The following is a 10,911-nucleotide window of genomic DNA, read 5'->3' as shown; positions in this document are numbered from 1 at the left end:
GGGGTCGGTCCCGGGCCCCGGCCGGTTTCCCTCGCGCCGCCATCGCCGCCGCTGCGCCGTGCGGTCGTGACAAGTCACCGCGAACTTGCCCTCCGCATCGTTCCAGGCTACGAGAAAGCGCAGCTGGTGCCTCTCGGGCTCGGTGAAGAGGTCCTCGCGGACCGGCACCCAGCCCTCGAGGCTGTCAGGCTGCTCGTCCTCCATGGCCGCCGCGCTCAGCGGCCGGAGGGCCGGGCTCGCCCAGGCCAGGATTCCCAGCATCCCTCCGCACCGGGCGAGCCGAACTGCGACATCTTTCCCTGTAATCTAGTCCGGGTCAGCGCCCTGCCACCGCCCCTCTCGCCTGCACTTTGGATTGGCTCTCTGCGGGCTGTGAGGCTTCCAGCAGGCGTCCGGGATGGGTTGGTGACAGAAGGGCGGGTCCGCGACAACCAATGAAAACGTTAAAAGGTTTTCCTCTGCCCGACCTACGGGAATCAATCGATCACGCGACCTAACCAGAAGCCTAGGATTTACCACTCCCCTTTTTCACCTTTGTACGCACTGACAGTGGAAAAATATTCGTTTATTGAACAAGTTATAGTTTTAGCCTTCTACACTAAAGTGGGGACATACTGTGATTAGAGCCTTGGCCAAGTCCACCTATCAGCATCAGCGCCCTATTGAATACATGATCTCTGTCCTCAAGAGTGTGTCACAGACAGAGATCTCTCCAGTCAAAGCATCCTGACTCCCAACCAGGGTGTTTTAAGTATTATCCATTTTCTAACTCTTCATTTTAGACATAAGGAAATGGAATCCTTCCTCCTCACAAAGCAACGCTTGTCCTAAGATATAGGACATTTCGCTTTCTGTCTCTGGCAAGTGCTCACACCCTATAGCAAAAAAAAGAAAAAAAAAAAACTCTCAAAAAAAAAAAAAAAAAAAGATACATGGACATTCTGGCTAAACCTGGCTACTAAAGATACTTTTAAGGAGATAACAGGAAATTCATTTTATGTGTGGGAATGGAGTATGTTGGATCTATTGTAGATCTGTTCATGCAATGGGGTGGTCCAGAACCTGATTTGTGATTCTTGGACCTCTCAATTGATTGAAGAAAATAAAGAAGTGGTAGTGAAAAGAAAGTTTGGGAGGGAGACAGGTGAAGAAGGATTTCTCTAGTGAGAGCTGTCAGTGAGCTGGAGAGAAGGTTGGTAGTGTCATCCACTAACCGCAAGACCAATGAGCGGTTTTCCAAAGGACACTTTAGAAAGCTGGCTGTATTTCCTGTAGTTGGATTGATGATGGCCTGGGACAAGGGACTAGGCTGTTTTGATGGCAGACCCAGGGTGTGGGCAGTGAGTGAGGTGGCTGCATTAGGAACATCTGCATCCCAGAGTTTGCCAGAACCAAGACTGGAACACACTTCCCAAGATCCAGATGTGGGACAACAGGAAGAACTACCATGTATGGAACCACTTAGATTCTGCCCAAGAGGACCACCTGCATGAATGAGGAGACCTTGTTTAAGAGACCCTGGAGATGGCCCCCCCGGCCCCCCTGGAAAGTGAGGCTCCCAGACTAATCGTGGAAACCAGGGGAGAGGTCTTCACTATGGGAATCTTCAGAGATGTACAAAAGTTCCCCATGATAATCAGATCTAAACATTTTCCAGATCCAAAGAGCCTGAAGTTGGCTTCCTGCACCCACCATGGCATTTGCTCAAATGGAAGCCATCTTCTCACCTTCCCCTTCCTGCCCTGATGTCCAAACCCCAGTGCTCCAGGGAGGAGTTTGGGAGGAAGCCAACTCTCCCTTTCCCAGGGCAGACTTCCAGCTGAAGAGATCCATGCCAGGGAGAGGAAAAGATTTTGATGCTGACTAACCCAGATTGGTCTTTTCGGTGACTATATTGAACTGGACCTTCAATTTCTGAATTTCTGACTAAGATTTAAGTTGATCCTATGACTGAGAGTTGCCTAGGAGGGAGCAGAAAGTCATATGGTCTGTTAGATTTTCATCTAGAAAGGGGAATAATTCTCACCTTGAGCATACTTAAAAAGAATGATGTGAAGGAAAAAAAGTTGCATCTGATTACCTTCAGAGTCGTACTTACCCAAAAGTCTTTAGGAAAAAAGACCCTGACAAAGATTTGGTGAGGCACACAGCTCCAGGGGTCTCAGAAGTCTCCCTCCCAGCCTGGCTGTGGAAACACCCAGCGTGCTACATATGCCCGGCCACGTGAGTCCTGTGGTAGAGCCACCCATCTCTAATCTGCACCATAAATGAAGTAACCCAGCGCAACATGTGACCTCTCCTGGTGGCACTTGAGCAATAAGAAGTGGCAAGACATCCACAGCAGGTCTATATTTGGCCTTTCTCTCATGACAAGTCTGTTGCTATTTGCAGCGGAGCCAGCTCATGTTACCATGCAGCTTTGGTGCCCCACTTGCAGAATCCTGGTGTAAAACACGCAGGGGTAGCCCGTGGGGCAAGCAGAGGTCACCAGGAAGCAAAGCCGCTGAACATGGATTCTGTTTTCTAGCAGAAGTCCTCCGAGTTAAACGAAGCATTTATGGACCCTTAAATTAGCAGGCAAGTTGTTGGACAGTCATATTCTTCTAATGCAAACTATATTCTTAGAAACTTATTGTCGTAATGTCAATGCAGTGTGTTTCCTTTAGGTGGGAAGAGACATCATGATAAAATGCAGGCATTTAAATGGCAGTAAACAGTATACATGTTTTCTTTGCCTTCTTGTAGCAAGGATTCGAGTTTATTGACTGGTATTAGAAAGGCTCTGATTGAACTAAGGAGGCTGGTGATTCTTGCAGTGTGTCTTTAGGGTATTTTTAGTGCAAGGGCCCATTTGCTGGAACAATGTGGCACTCTTAGATGTTGATATCATCTGGCCATAGTATTGGATTGGTAAATACTTCTTATTTTAATCTGTGTGTGTGTGTGCTGCCAAACCATAATTTCATGCTTTGATTCAAAGACTGAAAAATAGCACTGCAGTCATTTTTCTCTTGTTATATACACGGCCTCCTCCCACAGAAATGTTTAGGTCTGGGCCGTGCCTGTAAAGTGAATTTAAACCAGTATACATTACTATACATCTAATGCTTTAGAGCTAGTTTCCCTGGGCCCCAGTCTAGTGGCACCATTGGTGGCAAAATGAACTGCAGTGCTGGAAGCCACATGACTGACCCAGGGTTCAGAGCCCCTAAGTCAGCTTGAAAACACAGCAGACACTTGCACTTGCGTCTCCTAGTGAGTTTAAGGTTAGGCAGAAGGAGATGACAGCATGAGGAGACCGTGTCAAGGGTGCGTCTCTTGCACTCAAGCTCAATCTCCCTCCTCTCCTCTCTCTGTCTCTTTCTTACTTTCTCTCATGCGCATGAATTCTCTATCATGAATGATATTTAAAAAAAAAAAAAACTTTGAAGTGGGAGAGTTGGGCAGCAGGTGATGTGGTAGTTAAGGTACTAGATCCCACATGACCAGCTTCATGGTTTGAGTCCTGGCCCTGACAACTTGACAACAACAACACATCAGGCACATGAGCATGTGTACCCAAAATCCTGAGAGAGAATGGAAGAGAAGGTATTGTGTCGTGGCCGTTCCTGGGAGTGATTTCTTACTTTTTCTCTGTGTCTGTCTCTCTCTGGTAAGGGCATGTGCCCTATGGCAAAAACTAAAAACAAAACACTTTTTTTTTTCTCTGAGAGCTTTTTGCTATCCGGTGTGTATCTCTAAATGCTGGCTCGTTCCCAGGCAAATCAGCTCTGGGAAAGATTTAATAAGACTGAGCATCTGGGGCCAGCTGGTAGTATGTAGGCTAAGGCGTTGGATCTCACATGGCTGACTGAGCGGTTTGAGTCCTAAACCCGGCAGCTTGAAAACCATGCCAGTCACGTGTGCACACACCCAAGATCCTGAAGAAAATAGAGGAAAAGGGTTTGCAGTGACTATCCCTCCCCCAATGGGTAATTTCTCACTCTCTCTCTCTCTCTCTCTCTCTCTGTCTCTCTATGGTGAGATAAAACACTCTTTTTTTTTCTTTTGGAGAGGTTTTCACTATAGGGCGTGTGCGCTCGCCAGACAGAGAGAGACAGAGAGACAGAAAGCGAGAAATCACCCCCCAGGGGGGATGGCCATGCAGCAGTCCCTTCTCTGTTCTCCTCTCGGGAACTTGGGCATGCATGCACACGCGCCCAGTGTGAGTTTTAAGCCACCGGGTCCGGGACGCGAACCGTGGTCGACTACGTGGGAGTCTAGCAACATAGCCATTACACTAACTGCTGGTCCCAGCATACACACTCTTATAGCAGAAAAACACACACACACACACACACAACAAAAAACCCAAGCATCTGGAAACCGATGCTATTTTAATAATTTTTAATAAATTTTAATTTCTATAATGTTTTTATAATTTACATATCTGTAAATTTTTTGAGAGTTTTTTGCTATAGGGCATATGCACTCACCAGAAAGAGAGAGACAGAGAGACAGAAAGTAAGAAATCAACCCCCAGGGGTAATAGCCACGCCACAATCCCTTCTCCTCCGTTCTCCTCTCGGGATCTTGGGCACGCACGCACACACACCTGGCATGAGTTTAAGCCACTGGGTCCAGGACCCAAACCATGGTCAGCTACGTGGGAGTCCAGCGACACAACCATTACGCCAACTGCTGGTCCCATATCTGTGAATTTTAAAATACTATTGCAAAAAATAATAAATGTTACAAAAATAATCAAGATAATGGTTGTTCTGTCCAAGGAAGCAAAGCAAGGACATTGGATTTCAAGAGACTGTGTTAATCCAGGTTTTCTAAGTAGGCACTGGATGGGATAGATGTGCAAATTTTGTTTTTGGGTTTTTTTTTAAGATTTTTTTTCCTTAGGGCATGTACACTCCCCAGAGAGAGACAAAAATAGACAGGGAAAGTGAGAAATCACCCCCCAGGGACCTCACAATCCCTTCTCCCCATTCTCCTCCCAGGATCTTGGGCGTGCATACACATGCGCCTGGCATGAGTTTTAAGCTGCCAGATCCAGGACTCAAACTACAGTCGGCCATGAAGGAGTCCAGAGATACAACTGCTATACCACCTGCTGGCCCCAGAATTTTTTATTTTTAGTAGTCATTTTATTTAACTGTATTTACTTATTTATTTTACTTTGACCAGAGAGGGACAGAGCCAGAGAGAGAGAGAGAGAAAATGAGAAAGCAAGCCACCAGGTCCAGGACTCATACTATGGTCAGCCATGTGGGAGTGCTTTTAACTACCCTGCCAGCCCCCAGAATTTTTTTAAGAATTATTTATTGGGACCAGCAGTTAGCATAATGGCTATGTTGCTGGACTCCCATGTAGTTGACTGCAGTTCGAGTCTCGAACCCGGTGGCTTAAATTCACGCCAGGTGCGTGTGCGTGCATGTCCAAAATCCCGAGAGGAGAAAGGAGGAGAAGGGATTGTGGTGTGGCCATCCCCCCTGGGGGGGTGATTTCTCGGTTGAGGTGCTGGACTCCCATGTGGCCAATTGAGGTTTGAATCTGTCTCTTTCTGTCTTTCTGGTGAGCGCAAGCACCCTATAGCAAAAACCTCTCAAAAAAAAAAAAAAGAAAAAAAGAATTATTTATTTTAGTTTTATTTATTTGTTAATTTATTTTAATTTGACCAGAGAGAGATACAGAGAGAGAAGGAAAGTGAGAAAGCAAGATACCAGGTCTGGGACTTGAACCATGGTCAGCCATGTGGGAGTGTCCAGCACCTTAAATCACCATGCCACCCGCTGGCCCCCAATCATTTTTTTAAGAATTATCGGGGCGTGGGAACCAGCAATTAGTGGAATGGCTATGTCGCTGGACTCCCACGCAGTCGACCGCGGTTTGCGTCCCGGAACCAGTGGCTTAAAACTCACGCCCGGCACGTGTGCGTGTGTGCCCAAGATCCCAAAAGGAGAATGGAGGAGAAGGGATTGCGGTGTGACCATCTCCCCTGGGGAGTGATTTCTCGCTTTCTGTCTCTCTGTCTCTCTCTGTCTGTCTGGCGAGCGCACGTGCCCTATAGCGAAAACCTCTCCAAAAAAAAAAAGAATTATTGGGGCCAGGTCAATAGGGAGCAGCTACTATTCATATTATATTTACTGTTATTGTTATTATTTCTTTTTAGATTTTTCTTTATCTCCATTAAAATAGTAAACATCATATTCTATGTATAATGCCAAGCAAATCTGTTTATTTTACTTAACATCATATTGAAAGTCTTTTTGCAAATTATCATTTGCTCTCTATAAACATGTGAAAGGCTGCTTTGTATTCTGCGGTATACATGTCCTGGTTACTTAACCATTCTGATCATTAGGCATGCTCAAAAAATTTGTTATTAAAAATTTTTTACAGTGATATTTTTATGCAGAAATAACTTTTTCCTCCTGCATTTGGAACTGTTCTTCGGGGTTCCAGAAGTACATTACTAGGTTAAGAATATGAACAAAAGGCACATAGTGGTTGAGGTGCTGGACTCCCATGTGGCCAATTGCAGTTTGAATCCTGGACCCAGTGACTTGAAACTCACACGGGGCATGTGTGCACGCATGCCTAAAATCCCGAGTGGAGACGAAGGGACTGCTGTATGACTATCCCTTCTGGGATGATTTCTTACTTTCCCTCTTGCTATCTCTGTCATTTTGCTGAGCACACACGCCCCATAGCAAAAGAAAAGAATGTGAACATTGGACCAGCACATGGCTCAGAAGTTAGAGTGGCTGTATCCCACATGTCCAGTTTCATAGTTTGAGCTGGTGGCTTAAAAAGCGTGCTGGGCACATGTATGCCCAAAATCTCAAAAACAAACTGAGGAAAGGGCTTGTGGCATGGCCATCCACCCTGGGGGTTGATTTCTTGCTTTCCCTTTCTCTCTTTCCCCAGCCAGTGTGCAAACCCTATAGCAAATTTAAAGAAAGTATGTGAACATCTTTAAGGCTCCTAACACAGGTAGTCAAATTTGTTCTCCAGAAAGGCAGAGTCAGTTTACCTTCCCAGCATATGAGAGTGCTCACTTCACTAACCCTTTACCCAGCCTTGAGTATCATTTTTATGTTTTAAGTATTTACTAACCGGAAAGGCAAAAATAGCATTAAAATATTTTTATGGACCAGCCGGTGGCATGATGGCTAAGGCGCTGGACTCCCACATGGCCAATTGTAGTTCAAGTCCTGGATCCTGTGGCTAGAAAATCACACCAAGCATTTGTGCATCCCCCAGTGGGGATGGCCATGCTGTAATTCCTTCTCCCCCATTCTCCTCTCAGGATTTTAGACAGGCACATACATGTGCCCAGCATGTTTTTCAAGCTGCCAGGTCCAAGACTCAAACCACACATTTGGCCATGTGCTATGCAGCCACTTATTCACCATGCTACCTGCTACCCCATGCTCAGATGATTTTTTGAAAATCATAAATGCATAGAGCCCAATCTAATGAGTAAGCATCTACTGCAGTGACCTTTTAAAGAACTTATTTTTCCCCTCTTTTTGTGTTCTAGGGTCCAGGAAATTCACTATTAATTGTCCAGAAAGGATCTTTCTTATACAAAGGTGCTCCAAGCCTCCAGAATTACAATGGAGGAGGAAGGTGGAGAGGAAGCTGGGATGGACAGGTCAGCTGTTGCCAAGGACTTCCACTTTTATCACATGGATCTGTATGACTCTGAAGACAGACTGCAGATCTTCCCCGAAGAAAACATGAGGATGAGGAGAGATGTAGCCCCAGCTGACATGACCAGCAAGCCAAGCGGGGCAGGGGAAGGTAAGACTCAAAGAGACCTTCAAGAGGAAGTAGATGAACTTGTCCACTTATATGGACTTGAAGATGATCACGAGTTAGGGGATGAGTTTGTTGATGAAAATATGCCTGGAATGGGGGTTTCGGAATATTCTCCTTATGCAATGAAGGGGAGAGACCCAACCAGGGAGCAGAGAGACTGGAGACTTACTGGAGAGGCAGCTGAGGCCAACGACCTGGGCTTTGGAGGGTGGGGGTCCATTGCCAGGACTTGCGGGAAGCATATAGATACACACACGGCCGTACCAGCGAGGAGTATGAGTGCTACGTCATCCCAGAAGAGGAGGATGAAGAAGAAACTGCCGATGTCTTTTGTGTCACATGTAAAACTCCCATAAGAGCTTCTGATACGGTTTCTGATGAACACAAGGAGCATGAAGTGACCCCGCTCAATAAGGCACTGGAAAGCGCCAAGGTAAATAGGTCTTCTTGGTTTTTCTCTGTCCTGCAACTGCATTTGTATCTCAAGCACGTAGGCTGGGTATAAAATTAAAATACATTTTATAGGAGCCAGGAGGTGGCATAGTGGTTAAGGCACTGGACTCCCACATGGCCGACCGTGGTTTGAGTCCCTGACCTGGTGGCTTGAAAATCATGCCTGGTATATGTGTGCACTTGCCCAAAAATCCCAGGAAAAGAATGGAAGAGGCCATTCCCCCCTGGGGGGGAGGAAGATTCTTCACTCTTCCTCTCTCTGTCTCTCTCTCTCTTTCTCTAGTAAGTGCACATACCCTATGGCAAAAACCTTAAAAAAATAAAAAAAACCTTTTTTGGGAAGCAGCAGGTGGTGTAGTGGTTAAGGCACTGAGCACTCCCACATGTCTGACCACAATTCAGCTCCTGGACCTGGTAGCTTGCTTTCTCGCTCTCTTCTCTCTCTCTCTGTGTGTGTGTGTGTGTGTGTGTGTGTGTGTGTGTGATCAAATTAAAATAAATGAATGAATAAATACAATTAAGTAATTCTGTAAAAAATAAAATAAAAAATGAAAAAGCCTTTTTTAAAAGAGAAGAGATGTAGCATTAACATCTTTTATTTTTGCTCCTCTGTTGGATAGGATGAAATTCACAAAAACATGTACAAACTGGAAAAGCAGATTATCGAGATGGAAAACTTTGCAAGTCACTTGGAGGAGGTTTTCATCACTGTGGAGGTGAGAGTGTGCTTGAAGATCCCATTGGATGCATGCTGCTTCTTTTAGTGGCTGGGTCAAGCAGCCATTGCTGGTATGAGTCAGAGAATCTGTTTTCTTAGACGTGAGGTGTCAACACTGCCTCTTCCCTCACCCCTTCCTCTTACCTGGTGTACACCGTATGGAAATGATTACCTGTCAGCCTTCCCTATTGAACTATCAGCTCTTGGTGGGGAGAGTGGTCTTCTTTCTCTTTGTATCCCCGCTCCTACTACATGGTGTGTTTCAGAGCAGGCATTTTAATACAGGTTTGTTGCATGGATAAACAAGGCGAGTGTGTTCCAATCTCAGTCTTTTTCCTTCACCAGCTCCTCTTGCTCATCATGCCCCACTTAGCTGAATCACCACTGTGTGTGGTTTAGACCCTTATTCTAACAAAGGTGACTTAATGTGGCATCATCCAGGGGAGGTCCTCGTGTGCGCTCTGGTGGTAGAGATGAACAGTACGTTTTGCCCTTTGTTATTTGTGTTTTAGTCTTCCTTCATTCTTTCCTCCTTCCCTCCCTTCCTTCCTGTCTTCCTTCTTTATTTTTGTCTCTTCCTTTCCCTTTCCTTTCCTTTCCTCTTCTCTCTCCTTTCTTTTCCACTCCTCTCTTTTCCTCTCCTCTCCTTTCCTTTTTTTTCCTTTCCTTTCTTTTTCCCTCTCCTTTCTTTTCTTTTCCTTTCCTTTCTTCTTCCCTCTCCTTTCCTCTTCTTCCCTCTCCTTTCTTTCCTCTTTTTCTCCTTCTTTCTTTTCCATTCACTGAGAACCTCTTGAGTATCACTTGGTCCTACTGGCTATATAACCAGGGACAGTGGGGTGCTATGTCATTTCCTTGATCTTTGGGGTTGTAACTTCTAGATCTTCAGAGACAACATAAGTTGGGTGTGGACTGCCAAATAGTTTTGGTTGTTTTAAAAGGCAGCATACCCACATCCACCAGTTATTGCTATTCAAACCCAGGCATGCTTTTAGTTGTGCACAGGTTTAACAAAAATAAGTTTATGTTTTGTCTTTGCCTACTTATCCATTTTCAGACTTTCCTGAGAGATTGGTAAAAATTTAGAGTTCCAGGGTTGGAAGGGACTTTCCACCCTTTGACAACCTGTCACCATGCTTGTCATGACATAAGGAGGAACCTGGGCTCTTAAGCCAGAAGCTAAAAGTACTGAGCTTGAAACTGCTGCTCTGTAACATCTGCCTGTTGATCATTTTGGCCACTGGAGTCACTCAAACAAGGCCATTCTTTCTCAGGGGCAGCCTCGATAAAGCTTTGTAAGACACCACACTGTCTTCGATAAGTGCTCTTTTCCTCAGCTGTTACCAATTTCTCATAGGATTTACAAGTTTCTATTCATAAGTGATGGCAAAGCTTGACCCAACCTTCCAGATGAGGGGAACCAGGACTGAGGACTTTGAGACTCTCCCACTCCCTTCCTTCCATGTGAACTCTTGATTTCTATTAATGCAGCTCAGGTTGTATCAACAGGTGCACCTCAGATGAATGAACTAAGCTCCAGGCTGCTTCACCCCCTGTCTTAAAATAGGAGAGTTATTTTACTAATCCCCTGTGGAAGGCACAGAGAAGAGGCAAGTCCTGCTGCCAAGCACAGGGTGGTAGGAGGAGAGATAAGGACAATTGCCAAGACGAAACTTCTTACACTGTTCTGCCCACTTGCTTGCATATCAGAGTATCTTCATCCTCAATGAGGACTCGAGTCTCCCCCTTTACATTCAATACTGGAGAGTCATCTATTGATTTTCCCTCTCTTCCACCATTCTGAGCAAGTCCAAGGCACATAGGCAAACTCCCTGAATAATTGATCAAAACCTCTCTTTGGAAATGTCCTCATTGTCTGATAAAGATGATATCCATCAGGGGAACCAGCAGTTAGCGTAATGGCT

At 45.4% G+C, this 10,911-nt stretch overlaps 2 protein-coding genes across 2 annotated transcripts in view; one reads left to right on the top strand and one right to left on the bottom strand.

The window, feature by feature from the left end:
* WHAMM (WASP homolog associated with actin, golgi membranes and microtubules) overlaps positions 1–894 on the bottom strand; it is a 28,797-nt gene extending 27,903 nt beyond the window's left edge. The window contains exon 1 of the mRNA XM_027773538.1: positions 1–894. Within this exon, the coding sequence (XP_027629339.1) occupies positions 1–261 (261 nt within the window). The 5' untranslated portion in view covers positions 262–894.
* Positions 895–913: 19 nt separating this feature from the next.
* Positions 914–10,911, top strand: part of FSD2 (fibronectin type III and SPRY domain containing 2) — a 31,790-nt gene continuing 21,792 nt past the window's right edge. The window contains 4 exon segments of the mRNA XM_014589482.2: positions 914–2,577; positions 7,538–8,034; positions 8,037–8,251; positions 8,892–8,987. Coding sequence (XP_014444968.1) covers positions 7,614–8,034; positions 8,037–8,251; positions 8,892–8,987 — 732 coding nt within the window. The 5' untranslated portion in view covers positions 914–2,577; positions 7,538–7,613.

The sequence above is a fragment of the Tupaia chinensis genome, unplaced genomic scaffold (genome assembly GCF_000334495.1).
Source record: "Tupaia chinensis unplaced genomic scaffold, TupChi_1.0 Scaffold000359_1, whole genome shotgun sequence".
In the NCBI taxonomy this organism is placed as follows: domain Eukaryota; kingdom Metazoa; phylum Chordata; class Mammalia; order Scandentia; family Tupaiidae; genus Tupaia; species Tupaia belangeri.
Note: the sequence above shows the minus strand (reverse complement) of the source record. Positions and strands in the feature narration are given on the sequence as shown.